The sequence below is a fragment of the Triticum urartu genome, chromosome 2 (assembly GCF_003073215.2).
Source record: "Triticum urartu cultivar G1812 chromosome 2, Tu2.1, whole genome shotgun sequence".
Classification (NCBI taxonomy): domain Eukaryota; kingdom Viridiplantae; phylum Streptophyta; class Magnoliopsida; order Poales; family Poaceae; genus Triticum; species Triticum urartu.
The window spans coordinates 15,100,091-15,126,698 of NC_053023.1; the positions used below are offsets into that span (position 1 = coordinate 15,100,091).

The following is a 26,608-nucleotide window of genomic DNA, read 5'->3' on the forward strand; positions in this document are numbered from 1 at the left end:
TGCCGGTCGCGGTGCACCATGGACCGGCACCACCCACCACGTGACCGGTAGCTGGGATCCGATGCTTGCTCTGCTTTGCGCTGCACGCCGGCCGCCAGCGTCTCTATGTGATCCGATCACAGCAAACCGTAGGTGGATACGTTATTCAATTCCTCCTGTAGTAAATACCCATTTTATGTATCTCTCCGTCCGGAAATATTTGTCCTAAAAATGATTGTATCTAGACTTATTTTAGTTATAGATACATTCATTTTATCCATTTCAAAGACAAGTATTTCCGGACCGATGGAGTATATTTCTCTACCCTGACGAAAATATTGCATGGAACAACATTATACCCGCTCTTATACATTTCAAAATGTTTTGGTTCAAAAACTTCAAACCACCAAGTCAAAGATTTTCCTTCCCTTTTGGTCGATTTTTATACAAGATATTTGCCTGATCCAGTAGTAGTAGTAGTAATAATAATAATAATAATAATAATAATAATAATAATAATAATAATAGATATGCATGGTTGCTAGCAGGAACAAGATATGGACAATTCCCAACAGAAAACAAGATATGGACAACAGACTTTATGCATATATGCCTTCATCCTGTCACGCACTCTACAGAATGGATGTCCGCGCATTGTTTTGTGATCTTAGTCAAACAAGACGTACCTGGAATGATCGACTCTTACCACTTTACATCCAAACGAACCGTCACCCATTATCTAGTTGCATCACCACATCTTCAGCATTACCTGGCCAACCGTCGGAGATGTAATATAGACCATGTTAACGCGAAGAACTCAAAGCTTTTCGTGCTACAAGGTGGACCCCCGTACATTGTGTTGCGCTTGCGGCACTGTTTATATCCGAACAAACCGTCATCCTTTGTCTAGTTGCGTCGCCATGTCTCGAACACCTACGTCTCCGGCATCGCCCAACCAACTGTCATAGCTGTAATACATACCGTGTCAACGCGGAGAACTCAATGCTTTCCCTCCCTCGCGAGCCCACTCCCCCTTAGTCGCCCCCCGATAGCCCCATTATTATTTCAGCCAACGTAACAACGGAAAGATTACGACTTTCGCCTTTCGACGGCAACATTTAAACCTCCAACGGTAAACCCAGCCGAATTCCGGAAAGAAACACCCGTCGCCAGCCCGCCTCCCATAATCGCCGATGCGCGGGATAACGATTCGCGCATCGTCTTGCACCGCGGATAATCTCGGCAACAAACATTTGCCAAAAACGTGAGCCGAAACCCCTCTATAAAGCCCGAGAAAAACCTCGAGAAGAACAAGAGAGAGAAGGAGGAGAGAGAAACAAAGAGAGCTCTTGAGTTGGTTTTCCCTCTCTTCTTCCCTCCCACCTTCCCCTCCTCCTTCCCCCCGAAGCCAAAGCTTCCCGCTTCCCCACCTCGCCGCCCCGCCGCGGCCGGGCCAAACCCTACCCCGTCCCCGTCCCCGCTCGCCGCACGCCGGCGCGCCATGGACGGCTCCCCCAGCCTCCCGCTCCCGCTCCCGCGCCCGCGCCCCGCCCACCGGCCCCCGCTCCCGCCGCAGGTCTTCCTCCGATGCCCCGCGCCGCCGCGGGGCGCCGTCCCCGCCGCGCCGCCGCACGTGCACTACTTCCGCGCCCCGTCGCCCATCCCCGTGTACTCCCCGCGGCTCCCCGGGCCCCGCTACATCGCCGCTCGGCCCCCGACGCCGCCCCCTCCCGCGCCCGCTGCTGCCGCCGCGGCGCCCTCGCGGCCGCCCCAGGCCTCCCCCGCGCAGCTGCCGCCTCCGAGACCGCCGCAGCCGGTGTACGAGAACGTCGTGCCGCCGCCCAGGAGGAGAGGGAGGCCCAAGTCCAAGGCGCCGGTAAGTCAATCGAAATGTACTACATTCAGCATTGCTGTTTCAATCTGTTCCTAGCTAATTGCGGCGATCCTGCGTCGTGTGCTCGAGAAATCGTGATTGATCCTAGTGTTCGTCACCACATTCGATCGTTCAGCCCTGGGCACCGTGAATTTCGGTGGGGTTTTTGTGATTTCCTGTAGGTTTGCATCAGGAAGAGTTTCTGCTAGTTGAATCAATTGACAGTGAGCTCGAATGGTCCTTTGGGTAGTGGTAATGTATCCAGTGAACTCTACCATGACTAAGGGCAACACTGTAATGTTCCCACGGTTAGCTGTACGGCCAATGTGCGTCGTTATGATCGCCGTGTTAGATTAAACTCTTGCGGTGTTCGAACAAACCTGCACTCCAAACATGAAATCGACGTCCGATTGACGTGCTCTGTTTTGGAGGGAACATCTCAGATGAAGACTAGTATTTAGTAAAGCAGCATTGTGTATGTGAGCTTTAGTTTATATATATATGCATCCTCATTTAGTACTTCTTCTATGCAGCTTATCTTTCTCTTCAGCCTAGAACTGATCATAGTAACATGTTCTATGTGTATGTTTGGAGTGTCGACCCAGGTTGTCTAAGTATATTTGTAGTTATGATTTTAATCTCACCTTGAATGTCTAAAGTGAGTTGTAGAAGCATATAATGTCTTTGGATGATTTTCAGGCTGAGGGTTTATGACCTTTTGCACCTGGCCTTATGAGATAAGACTGTCCTGGTACTGAACTTATAGTGCAACGCTGCGCACAATTTTCTTATAAAAATAGTCAACTCTGTTTTTGCAGTATATATATCCGAACTTCATTTTCACCCCTTGGAATGAGGGCTTATACTTGCTGAATTGATTTGATTATATCCTCATTTTAAAAAAGTTAGAAAGTTAGCACAGCATACCGTCCATTTCAAGACTCATGGATGCCGTAATTCATCTTTAGAAACGACATAGTGTTCTATTATGGTTATTTCAATTAGCTGCATTCTGTTAGCGAGTTAGTGTACCTATGAGACTATAAGTGTTACCAACATCTTCATGTATCTTCTTCACATGATTTAGGAAAATGAGCAGAAAATTGAAATAGAAAATGCCCAGTCTGAAGTTGGGAAGGGAGAGATTAGTCAAGGGCATCATAAGGAGAGTACCACTGGACCAACAAAAGGTATCAAGCGAGCAAGAAAACCACATGGATCAATTGAAGGTGCGCTCTTGGTTGCATTTAAGTCAGTTTACAAAATATTCGATGTGCGTCACTTTGGTCATTTGATGATAATACTTCCAGTTTATTATTGAACCAAATTTGTTAATATAATAGTCATTTGTTGACGGCACCAATTTTGCTTTCAGGAGATGCAGCAAACAACTGCCGCTATGACAGTTCACTAGGTAAAGTATGCTGTTGATCTTCCAAAGTTAAAAAAAGAGATGATGTATGTTTGTTGCTTATTATTTTCTTCATGCCAGGTCTGCTGACAAAGAAATTCATCAACCTGCTTAAAGGAGCAGAAGATGGAACCCTTGATTTAAATAAAGCAGTTGAGATACTGGAGGTCTGGTTTAGTATATAGCAAAATGAAATTTGCTTTGTACTGTCTCAGCCTTGTTGGTGTCTGTTCTTTTTTCATTGTCTGGAGTTTAGTGCCTTAATGTCTTTTAGTTTTATTAATTTCTGTAGGTGCAAAAGCGGAGGATATATGATATAACAAATGTCCTAGAAGGTGTAGATTTAATTGAAAAGGGCCTGAAGAATACGATTCGTTGGAAGTAAGTGCCCCATGTTTCTGCTTTTAATGCATTTTCCCAGTCGTAGCTTTTTACTGATGAAATAAATACATCTGAAGGGGATTTGACATGTTACTGCCTAAGGAGGTGGAGCTCCAAACTTCTGCATTGAAGGTACACTATACTACTCAACTGTATGATCTTCATTTTCTGTTTTTATGTTTTTGTTACTATATTCATGCTTTATATACATACACTGTGCGTGCATTATTAAGCTTTAATTTATTTTTCATTATTACAGAGGGACGTTTATTTGCTCATTTTTCTACAGTTGCATTTAGTTTCTAATTGTAATTATATGACTAATCAGACCATGGGTGTCGCAGCAAAGTGTTTCTATAGTGAATGGTGTGTACCGATGATTTAGTGGATGCAACACGCCCACTGTCTTGTAAAAAAAAGTTCTAGGAAATATCCAAGTCATTATGAGTATATCTAAGATAACCAGAGGAATAAAGCACGTATCAGAATTCCATTAATCTATGTTAAGCACACTTCGTTTGACTGAGGGCTTTCTGCCTTTCTCAAAGTTCACAGTATTGTCTGCAAAATGCAATCCCCCTTTTTTCCCTGATGAAACAAAATGCAAATTAGCAGGCCCATCTTCTGACAGCAAGCCAGTCGACCTGAACATTAGCATTATTGTCCTAAACTTTTGTATAAAGTTTCATTTGATTATATTACAGGAGGAACTGGACTCATCACATGATGAAGAATGCAGGTTGGATGAGGAAATACGGTAAGTTCCTTCTTTTCACCGAAACAACAAAAATACCTGATCGCTGCTCTCTTTTTTGATGAATAGTTACTGATTCTGCAGAGAAGCACAAGAGAAACTGCTGGCGCTCAAACTAAATAAGGACAAAAAAAAGTAAGATTGTCGTCTCTTATGTTCACAAATAATATTTGTTGCTACAATCAACCGAGTCCTTATGTATTTCTGTTTAGGTGGTTGTATCTTTCCAAGGAAGATATTTGTAAGATTCCTCACTTACAGGTAAGAAAGTTCCTTGCTTCATGTCTGTTTCTTCTTCCTGTAATCACAAAGGCATTTCAACAATTGCCCCACTGATTGCAGGGATCCACTCGTATTGCAATACATGCTCCTCACGGAACCTGTGTTGAGGTTCCAGATCCTAATGCGGTAAGCAATCTCTAGTTACCTTTCAGCTATGTGGTTATAGCTGATTGATCTGTCTGGTTGTTGACGCTACTTCATTTACCAGGATATGGACATCTGCAAGGACCTGGAATCTCAAGAAAAGCATTACCAGCTTCTCTTGAGAAGTTCAATGGGTCCCATTGATTGCTTTTTGATAAGGTAAACTGCCGCAAACCGCTTATTGTAGAACGCACACTCAATAGTACTAACGAAGCTGCTATTTTCTGCCAGTGACCATCAGGGGGTATCCGACCCAGAGCAGGTGGCACAAGACAATTTGGATCATGCATCCACAGCTGGAGGTTCAGATGCTCCAAGGCCGGTGGATGATCATCCAAGTCAAGCTCCCGAAAAGGGAGAGGGCGACACTGTCGGCAAGCATACATCGGAACCATCCAGTACACATGAACTGATGTCTGGCATTCTGAAAATCGTACTGCCAGATACTGATGTAAGGAATGCTATTAAAACAGCATCACAGACCCAACTAATCAAGGCTGCTCGATACTCATGTTCTTCCATTTTTTTTGCAGGCTGATGCTGATTACTGGCTCGCATCTGACGTTGACGCTACCATGACTGAAACATGGGCCACTTAGACTTGGTCCGCCACTACGTGGCGAAATAGCAATGACTACTCCACAATGCACATTCGCATTGGCGAAGGAACCGGAGCCTGGATCAGTAGGCCCACCTTCAGCGGGAGTCTTTCACTGGGTAACCGCAGATTTTCCATTCCCCCCCGGCGCATGCTCTGTTCCGGACTTTTGGCTGACTGGCAAAGCAGAGAGAGAGTATACTGTAGGCAGTAGATGTTGTACATTGGCAGGATGGTTGTAGCTGGTACCTCCTCCTGTGCATCTATACATGGGATAGGCTCAGCAACTGGGCCGTCCATTATACCGGCCTTCCTTAGTGGGACTGTGTGTGTGTATACCAAGATAGGAAGGCAACACAGTCCAGAAGAAGGCCAACATCCACCGGTCGGTGCGTGTTGTGTTGTTATCTGGTCTTCTCCCCCATTGAGGAGCGGCATCGGATGTATATCCTGACTGGCAACCTAGATTGCTGGTAGCATATCAATAAAGGTCAATACTTCATACCGATCATTGGTTCAGCTGTGTTAGTCGATATGATCATCATGAACCATTATCTTAAATTCTGCTGCAGCCTTTCTTTCGGCCGCGGTGGGCTCCTGTGTAGCTCATGTTGTGCTGTTCATTGGTGCGTGTTCCACCTGTGTCTCCTTGACTGTTTTCATATCTTGACACGGCATCTTCTCGACGCCTACAGTCTGATCTCTCAGGTTGTATTTTTGGTTTCATGTGTTGAGATATCAGTGTGCACAAGGGTACACCATGCATGATCTTGGCCATTTCTCAAAAGAAAGAAAAATGATGAAGTACTATGTACTAGCTATAAAACATTTCAGGAAGAGATGATCAATTGTCTCTTCGCATTCGCAAAACTGGCAACTCTTGTCACCTTTCCAAAGAAAACTCCGTAACTTGTCCTTGGTTGGAATACTAGTATTTCTCGGATCTTGGTACCAACCATATCAACACCTTGAGTCTAAGAGGTAGTTTGACTTTCTAGAGAAATTTATGGGAAAACCAAGAGTTGGCTCAACGAGCTTCCCATAAAAGGAGCAAATTGGAAATCGCTTGCTATGTTTTCTTTCTGAAATGTTTCAGAGTCTGTTTTGAATAGAAAGCAATAGGAGGCCCCCGTATACAGGTCCTGTGTATCTAGTTCATTATATGTATTTCGTGTCCTGTGAGAAGCTTGCATTCCTCTTCCCACTTATAACCTCGAGAAGTAAGACGCCGAAATTGTAGATGTCCGACTTGGTCGACAAAAGACCCTTGGAGTCATACTCCATCAAAATTCCTTCAGGCTTCTCGGTTACTACATTCATGCAAAAGGAAGATGGGCTCGAATATGGACCCAATGGCAATCAAAGTGCATCTTTTGTTTCCAAACTTTTGGTTCCTCCAATGTCTCAGATAATTAGATCTCCTAGGCACAAATAGTGTATGTACATGAACTAAGTCTAATGATGATCTAAAGTCTTAAATGTCACTCATATATATATGCATATCCATCTGATAGTGTCCACTTTCCCTCACACAAATTGCCAACGCCAACCACCAAGCATTCATCTTATATGCGTGTCTAGAATAGGGTGCATCAATGTTTTTCAATTGCTCGTGACATATCTACTCATTATATAGAGAGAAAAGAGGTTTTTTTGGCATCTCTTTCTAATGAACTTCTCTTTCATTCTTCATATAGATTAAGGGTGTGTCTAACTAACAATCGACTGATTTTCATTTAATCATAAGTCAAATTTGTGTCCAATCATTTTGCGCCATGTGTGCAGGCTTTAGTCAAAATTTGGACTGACCGCCCACAAGACACAAAACAGGCCAGGTACAAACAGTGTACGCAGGACCTGTACTAAACCACCTTGCAGAGCTGCTACTGATGATTGGACTGAAAATCCACCACATGGCCATTCTGATCACCCGCAGTTTAGACTTCAAAGCTGCGTATGAACGCTTGCACACTTCACCTCAGTCAACGTGCTTTGTCTGTGATTTTCTCTGACTGTGCTGTCATTTCTTTAGGAACTAAGCACAAAACCCATGATAAGAGTGGCAGAGAATAACAACGCCACCGAATCACTTGTGTCCAATAAGTACCGAATTTTGTTGTTTTAAGTATCTTAATTGCTATTCTTACTGAGACTGCTATCAGGCCCAAAACGGAATAAAAACCCCATCCAAAGATGATGGCTTATGAACAACACACAATGCATGCCCAGTTTGTAGGGACATACAGTGTTTCAGCAATGCTTGATACATCTATAGAAACAAAAGAACTGTTATTTCAACGCCCCTCTATTTCAGTAAGAGTAAAACTATTTGCGGAAGTCTGGATATCTTCTCTGATTTGCTCCATGTCAATTCTTCGTCGCGCGAAGTAGGCCGGACGATTGGGGTCCAGAAGTGTGGTGCTTCCATTCTCCAGGACGAACACAACATATGACATAAGTGGCCTGTCATCTGGGTTCTCCTCGACACACAACAGTGCTAGATGGATGCAAAGCACAACTTCATCTAGTGAACAAGCATCCATGATAGATGAGTCCGGCAACTCCTCTGCCCGCCCTTCTTTCCACATAGTCCATGACTGAAACAACCAAGAAGCTTATATTATTATTTTTCTTTTTGTTAGTCAAAATAAAAAAATGTTTTCAAAACTGGATCCACTTTTCAAATGAAAATTCTGAGAAGTCTTCTGTGTACTCACATAGATTATGAGGCTAGGGAAACCCATGGTTTGACTATTGGAGTTTCTTCTAATACCAGTTACAACCTCTAATAGTAACACACCGAAGCTGTATACATCAGACTTGGTAGAGAAGAGGCCTTCCATTGCATACTCAGGAGCCATGTAGCCACTGCTTGATCATTTTAGTTGCAAGAGTTACTAAATTGAGAGTTTTTTATAAAAAGAAGTTAATATGATATTTCTTTCAATGGATACTCACTAGGTCCCAACAATGCGTTGAGTATTTGCATTTTGTTGGTTATCGCCAAATATCCTCGCCATACCAAAATCCGCTATCTTGGGTTTCATCTCTGCATCTAGCAAAACATTTCCAGCTTTCAGGTCTCTGTGAATTATTGTGAGTCTTGAATCTTGGTGGAGATAAAGAAGCCCCCTTGCGACCCCTTTGATTATATTAAACCGTGTCAACCAATCCAGTAGCAATTTTCTTGAGTCATCTGTAAATAGAAGGAATGTAAGAAAAAGAATGTTTTGAGATGTTATAGGATATGATGGTGTGTTCCTAGAATATGTACCAAAAAGGGTAGCATCCAAACTCTTGTTAGGCATATATTCATAAATCAATAACTTTTCATCCCTGTCCGCGCAACACCCAAGGAGTTGAACCAAGTTTCTATGTTGCAATTTGGCAATTAGAATTACTTCATTGGTGAATTCCTTTGTTCCTTGCTGAGAATCCTTACTAAGCCTTTTGATAGCAACTTCTTGACCACCTAACATTCCCTAGAGAATTTGAAGGTAAAACCCTAGATACATGAGCCACTAAATTATGTTGGTATTACAATGAATAATATAGAAAATTCTTGAATATGTTACCTTGTAAACTTTGCCAAAGCCTCCATGTCCAATCTTACACGTTTCACTGAAGTTGTGAGTTGCTATGGCAATTTCCTCAAATCTTACAAATGGAAAATCATGATCATGGGGAGGGTTTCCTACATCAAGCTCACCCAATGATAATTTTTTGCGTTTTCTCCATTGTTCACTCTTACCTGCTTCCACAATATTATAATCATTTATTCTTTGATGAGTATATCATGGAAATAGAAATAATAAATGAAATGTTCTTTTTTACTCTTGGAACCCGCTGGTGTTCGACTAATACCCCCCTTATGAACACATACTTTCCCTAGAATCCCCCTGTCACCCCTACCTCCTCACCCCCATAGCATGTGCATTGTTCACTCAATCAGGCTCACCTATATCCTCGATACCTCGAATTCATAGCAAGGTTACACATCATCACTGTTTGTTTTATGAAGCCAGGTGATGTCGAGTATGGTTTCTCTGGCATGTGGACTCCATTATTATTTTTAGTAGATTGTCCATTGTGATTACATCATTTGGTTAAAGCAAGCTAGACTCATATAAGGGTTATTTTCTCTAGTTTTATGTGTCCAAACGATGTCAAGATTTTGTAGTCCAAGGGTACAACATGATAGTAAATATGAATTGCAAGCTCAGATGGAATATCTCATTTTTGAGAGAGAGAGAGAGAGAGAGAGAGAGAGAGAGAGAGAGAGAGAGAGAGAGAGAGAGAGAGGGGAGCTAAATGCACCTTTAAATTTTAACCATGCAAATGCTATGAATAGGAGTACCAGAACAGTTGCTAAAACTGGTAGCGCAATCCTCCCTGCATTGCTCTCTGCCCTTTTACCTGTGCAATACATACATAGCGTAAACATGGCAAACAATAGAGTACTCAAATAACAAATTAGTAAAGGGAGAGATTTTCATTTGAAACTTAGTACAAGGAGAGAATGCGGTACCAGCTGTCACATCTAGGCCAGCAAGTCGGAGATAGAGCGTGTTTCTACCAAACACCGCGCCAAGCTTTTCGGTGTCAACCAACTCCCCGCCCCAAACCAAGCACCTTGTCACGTTTCCTCCAGACCTGCTACTGCTCAGGTTAGCGTGTGCGTATGCCACACAGGAGCAGTTGCGGCTGCACTCTGTTGCGCACTCCTCGAATGTACTCTTGCCCCCACCGACGAGTGTGAACTTGTCGGGTGGCTTCATCCCCGGCAAGGCCAAGAAACCTTCACCACACCCGCCCAATGGCTCCTTCCGCCGGCATCCCATAGAGAACCTACCACCCGCCCACTCCTTCGTGCTAGACGGCTCGAAACCATCTAGGCACTTGCATGTTGGGATTGCTGCCGTCAGATCACAGTAGCCGTACGGACCACAATAGCCGTATAGGCTGCATTCAACGGTGGGCCATTTCACGAGGACCTCCCACGCCAACAACCTGTTGTTCCAGCTCTGGATTTGGAACTCGCCGGAGTAGGTCAGCACAAACCTAGTATGCGGGGTTCCATCGGAGAGGCTATATGTGATGTAGATCTCCTCGTCGTTGTCAAGGATGGCATGGTACATGATGACCCCTGTGCTGGTATTCGCCTGTTGGTATCGGCCCTCGCTCATCACAAGGTCCCCTGTCCATGGGGCACTGCGCAACACCGGGTGCTTCCCGTCCCAGACGAATACCTGGAGGAACGTGGTGGGATCGAATCCATAAGAAAAACGGCCTGGCGAGGGGTCGCCGGGGCCTTTCCAGGATATGAGGCGGTCACCGCCATCGTGGGTGTTGTACTTGCCCCGAAGCTTCATACCTGGGAGGTATGTGTCGGTGTGGTGGTCGAAGCTCTGCCACAGCGTGGTGCCGTTTGACGACCGGATAACAAGGTTGCCGGTGTTCAAAAGCACCGCCACAGGGGTAGACAAGCCTGGGGCAGCGGCCACGTTAGCTGTCGTCCAGAGGACACGGCCGCTGCCATCGCCGTTAGAAAGAACGAGATTGGAGGTGTTGGTGAGTGAGAGCACTGGTGAAGAGGAAGAGTTGGTGATGATCGGGGTTTCTCGGTTGGTGACCCACACCACGGTGAGCTCTGGAATGTCGTTGTACCATATGCCAAGGTACAACTTGGCCGGAGTACTGGTGGAGTTGCTTGGGGAGAAGAAGCCCAAGGCGAAAGCACCGCCATCGGAGATGATGGTGCTGCCAGGGGAGAGCGGCTTGCCGGGGACAAGCCGGTCATCGGACGCTCCGAACGGCAGGAACAGGAGGATCAACACCGCGGCGCGGTAGGTGAGAGGCAGCCAATCCATCGATGTACCATGCCACAAAAATCTTGGTACAAAACTGGTTTGCAAAGTGGGAGTAACTGAGTAAGTGTATATATACTTGCACCCAATGAGCCTTGGTCTACAAGCCAAAAAAAGAAAAGAGTTGACGAAGATGAATCACAGGCAGCATCCAGGCATTTTCGTCCGTGGAAGAAGAAGATTACTGAATAATGCAAGATCTTGAAATGCTAGCAGGTTGGTTTGGGAGCTGAGTGTATTGGAGCTTTGGAGTTTACATTTCAGCTGTCCACGTCGGAGTTGGGATGCCACCGTCACTGCTGACTAGACAGATCAGTGACTGCTCATAAAATTAACCGGCTCCAACGTGGTTGGATCCCAGTAGTAATTCTAGTTGTTGCATGGTCAGACCTAACACAAATGTACGACCAACGAACAAGCTAGGTATTTCTTACCGTGTTCGCGTGCAGACTGAATGTTTTTCTCTTCCTCACCACGTCACAACTTACAAAGTTAGCAACATACAGAGGGGGTACTTTTCATCCGGTAAGTTGAACGAATATGCTGCGATTCGGCAATTAGAATTATTTTATTCTTGGATTGCTCTGTTGTCTAGAACCTTACTTAGTCTCTTGACATCAACTTCTTCACCACCTACCATTCCATTCTCCGGATAAATTCTAGATCCATGAACCACTCAACTCCGTTGATATTAGATTTTTTTCTTTGCAGGGACCGTCGATATTAGAATGAACAATAGAAAGTTACTGAAGTTGCCTTGTAAACCTAGAGATGCGCCAACACAGGGGATGCTTGCTCAATTGTGGGAGGCCTGCACATGTTACAATGACGGTGAAAGGGTGACGGGAGCGCATGACCGTTCAAAGGAGAGGACTGGGTTCTTCTGGTTCGGCAGGAGAAAATGTGGCAAAAATAATACTCCCTCCAATCCAAAATAAGTGTCGTCGTTTTAGTTCAAATTTGAACTAAAACCACGACACTTATTTTGGATCGGAAGGAGTACTACTAACTAATGCAGATTCAACTTTTGAATCTGAATTCAAATTCACAATGATATGTAGTTTTTAGATGGAGTTTATTTAATTTAGCTGCAGTAACAGAGATGCTGTATGTACAGTTGACACTATAAATTGTAAAGATATTGCTGGGTGAACTGGTTTTCTCTAGCAAAGGATGGAATTAGTGGTTGATTCGTTACAACCTTGTCTTCCATACTTTTGTAGTTTTTTCTTTTCTTTTTATTGCACTTTGGCGTCTATTCGTACTGAACAATGGGGGCTGCGCTTGTGATTTTGAACAAAGGCCGGAATCAATGAATTTCAGTCTTTGAAAAATAATATAGCTTTGAAAATTCGAAAAATAATATAGCTTTGGACAGTCTATGGGTCTCCAACTTTAAGGTGCAGTTTGATTTCCCATTGCAACTTTAGAATTCTAACATTTACAGGAGGCTCAGGGTTTGATATCATTGAGCCTGTGATGACCTGAGTTTGATATCATTTTTTTAAATGATTATGTGCACGAAGCGATGAGCCCAGGGTTGATTCTCGTTTTCTTAAAAAAAAAAATTCTTCTTCTGAAAATTACGGAATAGAGGCAAAGTGGCGTGGGCTTAAATGATACTCTTTCATGTGCATATGATTAATTGGAAAATGACAAATTCATACTTGCAACTATTCCTCTCAAATCCAGATCTCATCCCAGCACAAACTATTTCTACATCCATGTTAGCATAGGTTGGACATTTTTTCTTCAAAAAGGAGGTTGAAACCCCTCGACCTCTGTATCATTGCGGCACACACATCCATTTTTTAAATTAAAGTTGATGTAAGGCAACAAGACCAAAGTCATCAATAAAAGGAGTACAAAACATAGGCAACCAAGACAAAACCATTACAAAATATGAATAAAACATCTTTGACTAAGTTGACTTCTTCCGCAACAACGCCTACACAAAGGGATAAACGTCTTTGCCTTGTCGTCGCCACGTCCGACCGAAGATGGACAGGACGAGGATTTTCATCCTAGACGCCGCAGCCAACAACTGAAGGTAACCACATCAGCGAGGCAACACCTTGAACAAGGTAACAACACAAACTCGTCATTGCTGAGCCTGACTAAGAGCAACTCTAGCAGACCCCGCAAAAACTTGACCCGCAAAACGCGTTTGCAGTTTCACGAAGATCGCGTTTGCGGGTCGAAAACTAGCGCGGCCGAACAGATACTGTAAAACAAACTGTAAAACTGGAATAAAAAGCTTCTTCTTCCAGTCCGGCCGTTGCCGCCCCTTCCTCCAGCCGGCCGCGCCGGCCGCGCCCAACCCCGTCGGTCGCTCCCCGTCGCCCGCAGGCCATGCCCCGTCGCCCGTCGGCTGCGCCCCATCGCCCATCGGTCGCGCCCCGTCCCTGCCGGTCACGCCCCATCACCGCGCCCAGCCTTGCCGGCCACGCCCCGTCGCCTCCGTCGTCCGTGCCCAGCCTTGCCGGCCACACCCCGTCGCCTCCGTTGTCCACGCCTTGCTCTATTGCCAGGCGAGCCGTGCCCCTTTGCCTGCCGCATCGGGAGGATTCCGGCGGCCAGGCTGAGGTCATGGGAGGCCACGACGATGTCGAGCTCGTCCAATTCGAACCGGCGGCGATCGATTGCGGCGTCTAGCGGCCTTTTCCGGTGTGCGGTGATGAATTCCGGCGAGTTTAGGGCGGATTCCGGCAAACTCCGCGGCGGCGTGTTTGCTCCGACGAGGTTTGACCGGTATACGGGGCCCCCTAGATTCGGCCTTCCAAACTCCAAAGATAAGGGTTTCGGGTATGCATTTGCGGTGGCCCTTAAAATTTTTACGGGTTAGACCACTTTTACGATTTCTGTTCTGGACATTTTTTTTTGCCCAAAACTGTAAAACGCAAAATTTTTACGGGTCTAACCATTTATGCGGGGTCTGCTAGAGATGCTCTAATAAAGACCAGCAATTGGGCTGACCCACAGCACTGGTCGCTATTCTGGGCCTGAACCTACCCTTCCCCAACCCCTAGCTCACCATTTCTTCACGAAAATAGTTGCCATTTCTGAAAGCTCCCACCCACACGATCAGCCATGTGCCCCCAACCGTTGCCACCGGCTGCGAGACCCCCGCCACCGATAAAAATTGCTGAAACAAGAAAAGAAAAGAAGCACGTTTGTTATTTATGCGAATATGTATCTAATGAAGAGACCAGAAGGGCCAGTGAGAATCAATCAAAGTGCGTGGATTCTCTTTTGTTGCCATAAACAAATATCTTATGAATAAAACTGATTAGCTTGGTGGAAAAAGAAATTTGTGTTGAACATCTTATGCCACATATAAAAATAATAAAAAACAAATATCTTGGAGATAAACAATAACGACAATTTTTTGAGTATCAAATAAAATAGATATGTGTAGCAAAAGAATTACTCCCTAGAAAAATATGAAAAGAAAGGGTCAACAGCAAAAAGATAGAAATTGTTGGAACAATTTTAAGGTGGGTTTCAGCAATTGGGCCAGCCCACAGTACTGGTCGCTCATCCGGGCCTGAACCCCTAGCTCGTCTTTTGTTCATTCACGAAAGAAAAAGTCGTCATTTCCACCCACTCGAATCAGCCATGTCCTCCCACTCCCAGCCATCGCCGCCGCCGGCGAGACCCCCGCCGCCCGCTCAAACCACCATCAGCGCTCTCGGCGACGACATGCTCCGCGAGATCTTCGCCCGCCTCCCCGACCTCCCGAACCTCGCCCGCGCGGCCTTCGCGTGCCGCGCCTTCCTCGGCGCCGTCCGCTCGTCCCCCGCCTTCCGCGGCCGCTTCCGCTCGCTCCGCCCGCCGCCCCTCCTCGCGTTCTTCGTCGAGCCCGATATGGGCACGGTCCCGGTATACCCCTCCCTTCGGGGCCCCTCCGACCCGGCCCTCGCCGCCGCCTTCCGCGACGCCGATTTCCTCCAGACCCGCCACATGGACGGCCTTGCCTCCGGCGAACCCGGATGGGAGTTCGACTACAGCTTGCGCTGCGAGATCCGCATCGCCCACCGGGAGCAGCGAGCCAGCTACAGCCCTCTGACGCAGGCGCTGTCCCTCTTCCCCGACAGGCAGATCGTGACGGACGACAGCTACCTTGAGTTCCACACGCTCTCCCACCAGGAGGACCAGGGGCTGCAGCGTGTGGTCTGCATCCGTCACGACCGCCCATGGACGGGGGCGCGCGTCGCTGTCTTCTCATCGCGCACCATGGAGTGGCAAATTTCCCCTTGGGTGGAAACAGGGACCCTGATTCCCAAGGACGCCACCTACCTTAAGTCGGGTAAGGCGGTTGATGGATTCGTCTATTGGACATTTCCGAACGGGGACGGTATGCTCGTGCTCAATACCGCGACATCTCAGTTCCACCGAATGGATGTGCCGCACCCCTTGAAAGAAGCTTTGATGTTCAACCCTACATTTTTTGAGCTTGGTCAGACCAAGGATGGGAAGCTCTGTATTGTGCATAAGGGCATACATAACAAGGAATGCAAGCTTTTTGTTTGGTCGTGGGGAAAAGATGGTGATGGTGTGGAGAGATGGAAGCTGGACAAGTCGTTTCCATTGCGCATGATTGTGGAGTTCATCATGCGCTCAAAGCTAAATCATGCCCAAGTAACAATTGTGGCTGTCATTGATGGCTTTGTGTATCTCTCAGTTGACTGTCATGAGTATGCTGAATTTCAGAACTGTAGTAATTCTCCAGAGTGGTTCTTATCATTATGCCTGGAAACAGCAGAGCTGCATCAGCTCTTTGAGGGCCCGTATCGGAGTCGTAGTTGTGTACGTCCCTATGTAATGCCGTGGCCTCCTTGTTTGGTACGTAGCAAGGTGCTTATGCTTGAATCTCGTAAATTTCTTCCTACCTTTGTATGATGTTATGTTACCTTAGAGCACTGGATTGTTGTAGTCTTGTTAAATCTATTGTCAACACTTAGTCTCAGATACATGACATGTCTGATTTGGTATCACCATTTGAGTATATTCGCATTTTTACCACAAGGTGCTGTGCAGATTAAGCACAGGGTTATAAAGCTCTGTACTGCTGATATTTGTGTTTGGAAATTTTGTGCACTAAATGACTCAACGATAACCTGTAACCACCATTAGATGGCCATTGTGAAGCATTTTACTTCCCTTGCTTGTGTATATAAGATAAACGATTGATCTGTATCATTAGAATCTATAGCCTAGCATAAACATTTGAATTGTCATGCACACTCATATCTTTTTCATTTTGACAGGATGGTTCAGAAGCTGTGGGCAAAGGAGAACCTACTTCTATCCTTATCACAGCATTGCAATCTTTCAAAGCTTTGATTATTGATGATGAAGCAAATATTACTGAGACAAAGGCCTTTTTCTCTATTGGGGTTAAGAACAGGTCTCTCGTCAGCAAAATTGCCACTTTGGATGCACGGCTGACAAATGCAAGAGATCATATCTTGAGGATAAGTGCTGACTCTGCTGAATGCAAGAGACCATGTCTTGACGATGATTGCTTCTTCTGCGGTCTATCACAAGCTTACAGTTAGATGGACTATGAAGTTAGAGTCAGCTGAACTTAACATTTCTGGGAGGATGCTTAATATTCAAAGGCTCAAGTTAGGTTTCGAATCCTACAGAATGAAGCAACCTATCCTATGGTGGGCAGTAATTTTGTTTAGGCATGCTGGTGCTTATGAATCGACAGCAGGGCTTGTCGATCTACAGCGGGTGATTGGATTTGTGGCATTGACAACGGACAAGTAAAGAGCAGCTGCACTGTTGTTTCCAGCCCTTTGAGGGTGGTTTAACTTGCCTATGCACTGTTAGTGTAAACCCTATCTAGGTAGATGTCAAACACTCATGGTTATGTGAACAACGCTGCTATGTGTTGAATGATGGCTTCGTCTTTTGTGCAACTACATTTGAACCAGGAGATTGTATTGGTATGTTGTAGTATTTTTCAAGTTTCACCTATAATAGATTTGCAGCGTATGTGGGTGTCAATTTGTCCAGCCTTTGGGTCCTAGAACTATTGCGTTGTTTAGATTACCAGGGTGCAGTTTAGTTTTGCCATGATAACTCTAGAATTCTTGTTTTGTGATGAAGTACTCGAGTTCTGACATCATTAACAATAGGCTGTGATTACCTGAGCTGGACATCATTTTTTTCCTGAATATTATGTGTCGGCATAGTGGCGCATGTTGGAGTGCCTCTCTTTTGATAGCATAGTGCATTCTTATTTTGTCCTAAGTCAAACCTGTTTCAGTCTGACCAAATGTACAGAAAAAAGTTTGAACACCTAAAACATAAAATAAAATAGTATAACATTAGATCCGTTGTCAAATATATTCTCATGGTAGATATTGACATTTTCTTCTACAAATAAATTTGACTCAGGGCAAAAGTAGACCACACTATATACAATCCCTCTGTTTTAAAATGTCTCTGTCTCGAGTCAAACCTTGTTTGTTGGCATGTAGGTACAAAGTTCTTGCAAGACTTTGATCACAACTCCGTACACGATTTGATACGGTTTGGGGTGACGAGTTTTGTCAGAGTAACGTAAACACATTAGTACTAATCAAATTGTTTTAAAACAGATAATGTTGTTTTAGATGACATAGGGCGCTCCACCTTCATTGTCCAGCTGTTGAGGGTCCCTGTGAGTTAATCTAATATCCGGTGCAAACCTTATTTAACTGGATGCCAAGCCTCATGGCTATGTAAACATCTCCCCCGGTTTGATGCTGAACTAGTTGTTGGGGCGCCACCCGGTGGCGCCGCCTAAGACGAAGTTGGGGCGGTAAACATCTCTTGATCACATGTGACTAATTTGGCATTCTACATGTTAATACATTTTTCTATATACATTGTCAAACTAAAACAAATTTGACATTGGACAAACCTAGGACTTCAATTATTTTGGAATGGATGTAGTATTACCTATCAATGAATTACTAATTTGCCCATCTTTCAAAATCGTACAATCTGTAGGTTTACTTTTGTTTATCCCTTAATTATTTTCAAAGTTGTTAATGGCTCGTTGTTGTTGCGATTGGAGACAGGGCATGCGGCAGTGTGACGATGGTGCTTCAATCAGAGATGCAACATGATACTAAAGTGAGGAAGCATGCTACAACCAGCCACAACGGTGATTCAATCAGAGATGCAACTTGATACTAAAGTGAGGCAGCATCCTACAGCCATCCACAATGGTGCTACGACCGCGGTCGGTGGTTATCGCGACAAGCCATGACGGTGTCCTCATCGAAGCTTGACGACCATGGCTTCTACGAGTGTTTGGGGCAGCATGTTGCGTGAGCGGGTCACGTTTTTTACCTTTTGTGCAAGCAACGCGAAGGCAGTACGACACATGGAAAGATCAAACGGACTACACGAGGCGATTGGTGGATCGATGCCTATTACTGGCCAAATATTTTTAGTTCATAAAAATATATTTGAAGCACACAATCCCAACGGAAAAAAATCTCACTCTCTTGGATTAGTTCTTTTTAGGTGATTGGAACAGTGATCAAGAGAGTTCTTTGTTTTTGTATTTTTTTTTGACAGAAAGAGAGTTCTTTGTTGAAACAATTATAGGAGACTTTAACAAGAAATTGCAAATGGGCCAGGAATTTAGTAGTAGCTCAACTAAACAAGAAAACGAAGCACACCCTCCACAGTCCACACACCTCTCCCCTAAAAAAAACTTCAGCCCCCAAATCCCCAAACCCTCTCTGCCGGCCATGGCCGGGCGGCCGCCGTTCACTAACGTGGACCGGGAGACGGCGGCGGCCTTGCGGCGCAGCGGCTTCAACCCCCGCAAACTGGACGGAGCAGCGGAGCAGCTGTGTGTGTACATACATCTACACCGAGCTCCTCCCCGCGCCGCCCGTCTCCGGAGCCCCCCTGCGCAGCCTCGTCATCACCGACGCCGCGCACGACCCCGCACTCCCCGCCGCCGACGGCGTCGACTGCCTCAGTGCTCGTTAACCGGTCGTGGCCGTTCGATGTGCCCCTCCCAGACACGCTCTTCCGCATCAGCACGCTCGTCCGCCTCTACATCGGCCTCTGGAAGCTCCCGGACACAGCCGGCCTGCGCGGCGCCTCCTTCCCCAACCTCCGGGAGCTCGGTATATGCACGGTGGTGATGGAGCAGGGGGACGTCGACTCCATCGTCGCCCGCTGCCCCGTCCTGGAGATCCTCAACATCCAGGGATGCCACATGGGGCTGCGCCTCCACCTCGTCAGCCAGAGCCTACGCTGCGTGCAAGTCTGCAGCTCTGTTGTGGAGAGCATCACGGTGGCGAAGGCTCCACGCCTCGAGCGGCTCGTCCTGGAGGGATGCCGGCACACGGCCGCTGGCCTGTCTACCAGGGTCACTATTGTCGATGCCCCGAAGCTCCATACCCTTGGATCCTTGGAGCCAGGAAATCATGTCCTGGAGATCAGAAACACTGTCATAACGGTGAATATCACTTGTCTCTGGTCTATCTATTTTTGCAATTATCAAATATATCCCACTGGTGGAGGTCCATGAGTTAAATGTCTGATCATTGTTATGTAATTGGGTGAGTTTCAGGCTGGGGTAAAGGCAAGTAGAAGCACCATTCTCACGAGCGTTAAGACCCTAGGCCTAAATGTGCGTTCCGGAGTAATCAATGAGGCAAAAATGCTGTTCACCTTCCTCCAATGCTTTCCCAATGTCGAGCAGCTGCATATTGTGGTACTGATTGATTCCTGTTTTGCTTACATTCTTGCCATTTTCCTCTAGATATTACATGTACTACTTGCTCCATCATGCAGCAGTTTGTGTTACTTGTAGATTGTTTGTTCTGATTGATTTGCATAGATCTGTCAAGTCAATCACCATCAGAGCTTCTTTATGGTTTGTTTTCTCTTCTATTGTGAAAAGTGAATCATGTACCTAGTTATGCAAGCGATTTAAGCAAGTAGGGTATGAACTATGAATAAGGTAAATGTTACATGACTGGAGATAGTCATGTAATATCTGATATGTGACATTATTGAGCAGTCGCAGCTTAAAGGCCAAGCCTTGCTCAACACGCATAGCCTAGATATACAATAATAATTCTGGGGGTTGCATGTGATCTGTTTATGTTATGACATTTGGTAGAAAATGTATTTTTCCACAGTTGACATTGCGTATATCTTGTCATTTCTCCCACATGTCTGTTACAGCATTTAGGTAATGCACAATATTTGCCTCACGGCATATGTTGAAGCTTTCTTCATTCACCAAATGTCCACACCAGTTGACCAATTTAATCTGTTTTTGCAGTCCAGAAAATGTAATCAGTACACTGGTAATCTCAGGCTCAATTTCAAGGTGGGTCCCACTGACAGTGCTATGTCGCGCATCAAAGTGATGTATTTCCGTGAATTCCGAGGGGAACAAGGCGAGGTTGCCTTCCTCAAGCTGCTCCATAAGAGTGCAAAGGCGCTGGAGGCTGCAGTGGTAATCATGGCGAACCCAAGCTTCACACCGTTTCGGGAAGATGTAGCGTTTTCCAGAGCGTGGCAAGCTTCTGAGGTCAGTAGATGCCAACTCGTCGGTGTTCATCTGGGTACAGGTCCTGAAGGAGGCAAAGCGTGTGTCAAACACCGTATTGTGTACGTGACAAGGCTACCGCATCCATATCTTGCGCCATGCATATCTTGGTAGTTTGGTTAGGTAGTTAGCTAGAGTTTATCTTCTCTTTGTAATCTTATCTCTATCTAGCTTCTTCTCCAAGATGTAATCTCAACTGTATGCGCTATTAGGAAGGTGCGCCCCTGCCTATAAACACGTACGGCGTCCCCTCGAGTTGAGGTACGACGCTTTCCGCCATCACACATGGTAATCAGAGCCCTTCTCTTCCACAATGTCTAAACACTAAAACTCCATCCAGTGCAAACCATGTCGTCCTCCTCCGGTGCCTCCCAGACTAGCCTCGATGGCCAAGTCACGGAGAGGCTCTCCCGCACCAACTACGTCCTCTGGCGCGCGCAGATCACGCCGCAGCTGAGGGGCGCGGGCGTCTTCGGCTATGTCGACGGCGCTACACCGGAGCCGGCCAGGATCCTCCCCACCAAGGACAAAGATGGGAAGGAATCGACTGTGCCGAACCCTCTCCACGTCACCTGGGCGCGAGAGGACCAGCAGATGCTCGGGTACCTGCTGAACAACCTCACCAAGGAGGTGCTCGTGCAGGTGACCGCGATCACCACGGCGCGCGAGCTCTGGACGACACTGTCGGGGATGTTCTCCTCACAGTCGCTCAGTCGCGTCAACAACATCAGAACCTCTCTGGTGAATGCGCAAAAGGGCAACAAGACCGTCGCCACCTACTTCGCCAAGATGCACGGCTTCGCCGATGAGCTGGCCGCCGCCGGGAAGCCTCTCCAGGACGATGAACTCGTCTCCTACATCCTCCACGGCCTCGACATGGATTACCAGCCACTCGTCTCCGCCCTCGACGCCCGAACCTCCCTGGTATCCCTCGATGAGCTTTTCTCAATGCTTAGTAACTTTGATCAGAGGGTGGCACAGTGCCAGGGATCAGGCGGCTTCAAGTCGTCCGCTAACGCAGCAGTGTGTGGGCGCGGTGGCTACTCCCGTCATCGTGGCCCGCCTCGCTCCAAGGGCAAGCAAGGGAGTGGCGGCAGCAGCGGCGGGTCCAACTCCTGCGGACGGACCAACTCCACCAACACCAGGGGCCGCCACGGCGGGTCTTCCAGATCGCGCCCGGACGCGGTACGCTGCCAGATCTGCGGCAAGCCGGGCCACACGGCAAGGGATTGCTGGTACCGGTTTGATGAGGACGAGGCTTCCTCTGAAGATGAAGAAAAGATCGCTGTTGCTGCTGACGGCTCATACGGTGTAGATACCAGCTGGTATCTTGACAGCGGCGCGACAAATCATCTCACTGGCTAACTAGAGAAGGTCACGCTTAAGGAGAAGTATCATGGCAAGGACCAGATCCACACCGCAAGCGGTGCAGGTATGAGGATACGTCACATTGGTCATTCCGTTTTTCGTACCCCACGTAAACAGTTTCATCTTAGGAAAATCTTGCATGTTCCTAGCACCGACAAGAATCTTCTATCTGTCCATCATATCACCCTTGACAATCATGTTTATATTGAGTTTCATCCCTTCTTCTTTTTGATCAAGGATCAGGTCACGAGGAAAACTCTCTATCGAGGTAGATGCGTTCGGGGCCTCTATCCGTTGATTCCGGAGCTTCGAAGATACAATAAACGAGCTTGTGGTGCTATCAAGCTTTCAGCCACAAGATGGCACGACCGTTTAGGACATGCATCATTTTCTTTAGTTGATCGTTTACTTAAAAAGAATAAGCTTCCGTTTGTTGGTGAGCGCAATATTGAAACCATTTGTGACTCTTGCCAGGAAGCAAAAAGTCATCAACTTCCCTATCCTGTGTCCACCGGTGTTTCTACTCAACCCTTGCAGTTGATTTTTTCCGATGTGTGGGGTCCTGCCCCAAGCTCCGTTGGTAGACATACATACTATGTTAGCTTTATTGATGACTATAGCAAGTTTTCCTGGCTTTACCTTCTTAAAAAAAGGTCAGATGTGTTCCAAGTCTTTAAAAAATTTTAGGCGCTTGTTGAACGCCAATTTGACAGAAAATTCTTGCTGTCCAATCAGACCGGGGAGGAGAATACGAAAAGTTGAACTCCTTCTTCCAAACACTAGGATTTTCTCATCATGTGCCATGTCCTCACGCTCACCAACAAAACGGGTCGGCAGAACGTAAGCATAGGCACATTGTTGAGGTTGGTCTTGCTCTCTTGGCCGCAGCTTCGATGCCCTTAAAATTCTGGGATGAAGCGTTCCTTACTGCCGTTCACATCATCAACATGCTACCTAGTCGAGTTATCAACAATGAAACTCCCATAGAACGACTTCTCCACACAAAACCAGATTATAAATCTCTTCGTGTGTTTGGATGTGCCTGCTGGCCGAATCTTCGCCCTTACAACAATCGTAAGCTTATGTTTCGCTCCAAACAGTGTGCGTTTCTTGGGTATAGTGCTCAGCATAAGGGTGTCAAGTGCTTGGACATCTCTATTGGTCGTACCTACATCTCTAGAGATGTTGTTTTCGATGAAACAAAGTTTCCTTTTGCTGATCTACATCCTAACGCCGGTGCCTTACTTCGCAAAGAAATTCTTCTTCTTCCACCTCACCTCTCTAGTTATGATCAAGGGGGGCACGATAATAATGGTAATGATCATTTGTTGACTAACCCTCATAACCATCTGCATGAGTTCTGTGATGCTCCAGGAGATTGTAATGGTGAAGAAAATGAAGAAAACAGTGAAGAAAATGAAGAAAACAGTGCACCGCACTGTCCATATCGCATGTGTCACGATGGAGGGAGCAGATCCGCCTCGGGATCCAGCGCGCCAGCTACGGCAGGCGAATCCGCCTCGGGATCCGGCGCACCAGCTGCGGTAGGCGAATCTGCCTCGGGATCCAACATGGCAGCAGCGGCAGGTGGATCCGCCTCGGGTCCTGGCGTGACAGCATCTGGCGCGCCGGCAGCGACCGGCTCCGCGCGGGCCACGCGACCAGGTGTGGCTGGCGGTAGCGGCTCCACCAGCCCGCGCCAATCAGGAACTGCCACACGCTCTTCTCCCATCGGCCCGGTCGGCTCGCGTTTCGGCAGCCAGCCGGCTGTTTACAAGCGGCGCGACGCAGGGCGATCGACTGGCATGGGCCCGGCTGCGGCAGGCGCAGATCTCTGCCAGCCCGTGACCACTGGTCGGGTGGGATCTTCTGCGCCGGATTCGTCTTCAACGCCTCAGCCTCAAGCCACAGAAGATCGCTCAGCTGCAGAACCTGCCAAAGCTGCTGGCGCAGGCGGATCTACCTCGGATCTGGTGCAGGAGGATTCCGCTGGATCTTTTGTGGCACAGAATGATTCTGTCACATTACAACGCCGCACACGATTGCAGTCAGGGGTAACTAAGCCAGTTAATTACAAGCACATAACAAAATATGGTATGATCTGTTCTACAGGTGAACCAGGTGAGCCGAACACACTTGAGGAGGCTCTTGGTAATGAAAAGTGGAGAAAGGCAATGCATGAGGAATATGTGGCACTACAGAAAAATAAAACGTGGCATTTAGTTCCTCCAAGAAAAGGTAAAAATCTCATTGATTGCAAATGGGTTTTTAGGATTAAAAGAAAGACTGATGGAACAGTTGATCGCTACAAAGCAAGGCTAGTTGCTAAAGGTTTTAAACAAAGATATGTCATAGATTATGAGGACACCTTCAGTCCAGTTGTAAAAGCTGCAACCATTCACCTTGTCCTATCTATTGTTGTTTCCAGGGGATGGAGTCTTCGACAGTTAGACGTTCAGAACGCGTTTCTTCATGGTGTTCTGGAAGAGGAGGTTTACATGAGACAACCTCCTGGGTTTGAAAACAAACATGCACCCTCTCATGTATGCAGGCTTGATAAAGCATTGTATGGACTGAAGCAGGCCCCTAGAGCATGGTATTCTCGTCTTAGCAAGAAGATGCAAATGCTTGGCTTTGTTCCTTCAAAGTCTGACACTTCATTGTTTATTTACAATAAGTTCAATACATCAATATTTGTTCTTATATATGTTGATGATATTATTGTCACAAGTTCATCTGATGAGGCAATAACAGGACTATTGAAGGACTTATGTACTGAGTTTGCTCTAAAGGATCTTGGGGACTTGCACTATTTCCTAGGGATTGAAGTAAAGAAGCACAAGGGTGGACTTCATCTCTCCCAGGAAAAGTATGCAAATGATTTGGTAAGAAAAGCTGGGTTGCAAGGCTGTAAACCCACCACTACTCCTTTGTCTAGTACAGAAAAACTATCTCTCACAGAAGGAAAACCCTTGAGCTTAGAAGACAGCACAAGATACAGAAGCCTAGTGGGTGCGCTTCAATATTTAACTCTCACACGACCTGATATTTCCTTTGCTATCAACAAGGTGTGTCAATTCCTTCATGCACCAACCACAGTTCATTTGACTGCTGCAAAACGTATAGTCAGATATGTGAAAGATACTATGAGCATTGGTCTTAATTTTAGCAAGTCATCTTCCACTCTTGTTAGTGCATTCTCTGACTCGGATTGGGCAGGATGTTTGGATGATAGACGTTCCACTGGTGGCTTTGCAGTGTTTCTTGGATCTAATCTAATATCCTGGTGTGCTAGAAAACAAGCTACTGTTTCCAGGTCTAGCACAGAGGCAGAGTATAAGGCACTGGCTAATGCTACTGCAGAGATCATTTGGGTGCAATCCATTCTTAAGGAACTTGGTGTGAGAACTACTCAAGCTCCATGTCTGTGGTGTGACAATTTGGGTGCAACTTATCTCTCAGCAAATCCAGTTTTTCATGCAAGAACAAAACATATTGAAATAGATTTTCATTTTGTCAGAGAAAGAGTTGCTAATAAACTCTTAGACATCCGGTTCATACATTCCAAGGACCAAATTGCAGATGGGTTTACCAAAGCCTTGCCCATACGAAGCTTTGAGAACTTCAAGTATAATCTCAACTTGATGAAGTTGTGATTAAGGGAGGGTGTCAAACACCGTATTGTGTACGTGACAAGGCTACCGCATCCATATCTTGCGCCATGCATATCTTGGTAGTTTGGTTAGGTAGTTAGCTAGAGTTTATCTTCTCTTTGTAATCTTATCTCTATCTAGCTTTTTCTTCAAGATGTAATCTCAACTGTATGCGCTATCAGGGAGGTGCGCCCCTGCCTATAAACACGTACGGCGTCCCCTCGAGTTGAGGTATGACGCTTTCCGCCATCGCACAGCGTGGAGTTTCAAAAATGAGAGTTATTTTCCATCCGAGGAACTTCTCCCAGTGAAGATCATCAGCCTAGGGCAGTAGAAGTATTTTGGGATGTGCTGAACTATGATCATGTGTGGTATCTGCAATCTGCTTCATTTGCTAGCCGCCACTCAAATTTGTGACCTGATTTCTGGTGGAATCACACATACCATGAATCGGTATTTTTGCTTGATGTGAACTCTGTGATATCTGTGCATAATATGGTCTTGCCATGCATTGCAGTGATCACATATCTATCTATCTATCTATCTATCTATCTATCTATCTATCTATCTTTGAACTGCATGGACAGTGACTTTAAATATAAGCCCTGCCGTTCCTTTTCATGCCTTGCACATATCTGAAAGTGCTTTTCCTGCTCTGCATGTAGCAGCGAATCGCAAGACAGAATTTAATTTGTTATTGGTTGCTGCTTTA

The 26,608-nt window shown here is 46.1% G+C and overlaps 4 protein-coding genes across 5 annotated transcripts; 3 read left to right on the forward strand and 1 right to left on the reverse strand.

The window, feature by feature from the left end:
* Positions 1–1,317: 1,317 nt before the first annotated feature.
* Positions 1,318–5,928, forward strand: LOC125540679 (transcription factor E2FC-like). Its single transcript, XM_048704268.1, has 13 exons — positions 1,318–1,855; positions 2,940–3,081; positions 3,228–3,266; positions 3,345–3,430; positions 3,556–3,644; positions 3,722–3,776; positions 4,349–4,401; positions 4,483–4,533; positions 4,611–4,659; positions 4,741–4,806; positions 4,889–4,983; positions 5,056–5,275; positions 5,358–5,928. Exons 1-13 carry the CDS (start codon positions 1,481–1,483, stop codon positions 5,421–5,423), a joined length of 1,386 nt encoding a protein of 461 aa, XP_048560225.1. The 5' UTR covers positions 1,318–1,480; the 3' UTR covers positions 5,424–5,928.
* A 1,788-nt stretch (positions 5,929–7,716) lies between these two features.
* LOC125534754 (G-type lectin S-receptor-like serine/threonine-protein kinase At1g11300) lies at positions 7,717–11,312 on the reverse strand. The gene is made up of 6 exons (XM_048697872.1): positions 9,951–11,312; positions 9,740–9,838; positions 8,998–9,176; positions 8,381–8,904; positions 8,140–8,290; positions 7,717–8,019 (listed from the first exon to the last, which is right to left on the reverse strand). The coding sequence occupies exons 1-6, from the start codon at positions 11,290–11,292 to the stop codon at positions 7,717–7,719; spliced, it is 2,598 nt and encodes an 865-aa protein (XP_048553829.1). The 5' UTR covers positions 11,293–11,312.
* Positions 11,313–14,731: 3,419 nt separating this feature from the next.
* On the forward strand, positions 14,732–17,295 carry LOC125540680. 2 transcript variants are annotated; one of them, XM_048704269.1, is made up of 2 exons: positions 14,732–16,146; positions 16,560–17,295. In XM_048704269.1, exons 1-2 carry the CDS (start codon positions 14,908–14,910, stop codon positions 16,848–16,850), a joined length of 1,530 nt encoding a protein of 509 aa, XP_048560226.1. In that variant the 5' UTR covers positions 14,732–14,907; the 3' UTR covers positions 16,851–17,295. The 2 variants fall into 2 exon arrangements, with proteins under 2 accessions (XP_048560226.1, XP_048560227.1); XM_048704270.1 differs by having other exon boundaries at positions 14,736–16,134.
* Positions 17,296–19,049: 1,754 nt separating this feature from the next.
* Positions 19,050–26,327, forward strand: LOC125534755. The gene is made up of 5 exons (XM_048697873.1): positions 19,050–19,155; positions 19,221–19,771; positions 19,886–20,029; positions 20,606–20,913; positions 26,152–26,327. Exons 1-5 carry the CDS (start codon positions 19,050–19,052, stop codon positions 26,228–26,230), a joined length of 1,188 nt encoding a protein of 395 aa, XP_048553830.1. The 3' UTR covers positions 26,231–26,327.
* The last annotated feature ends 281 nt before the right edge of the window (positions 26,328–26,608 follow it).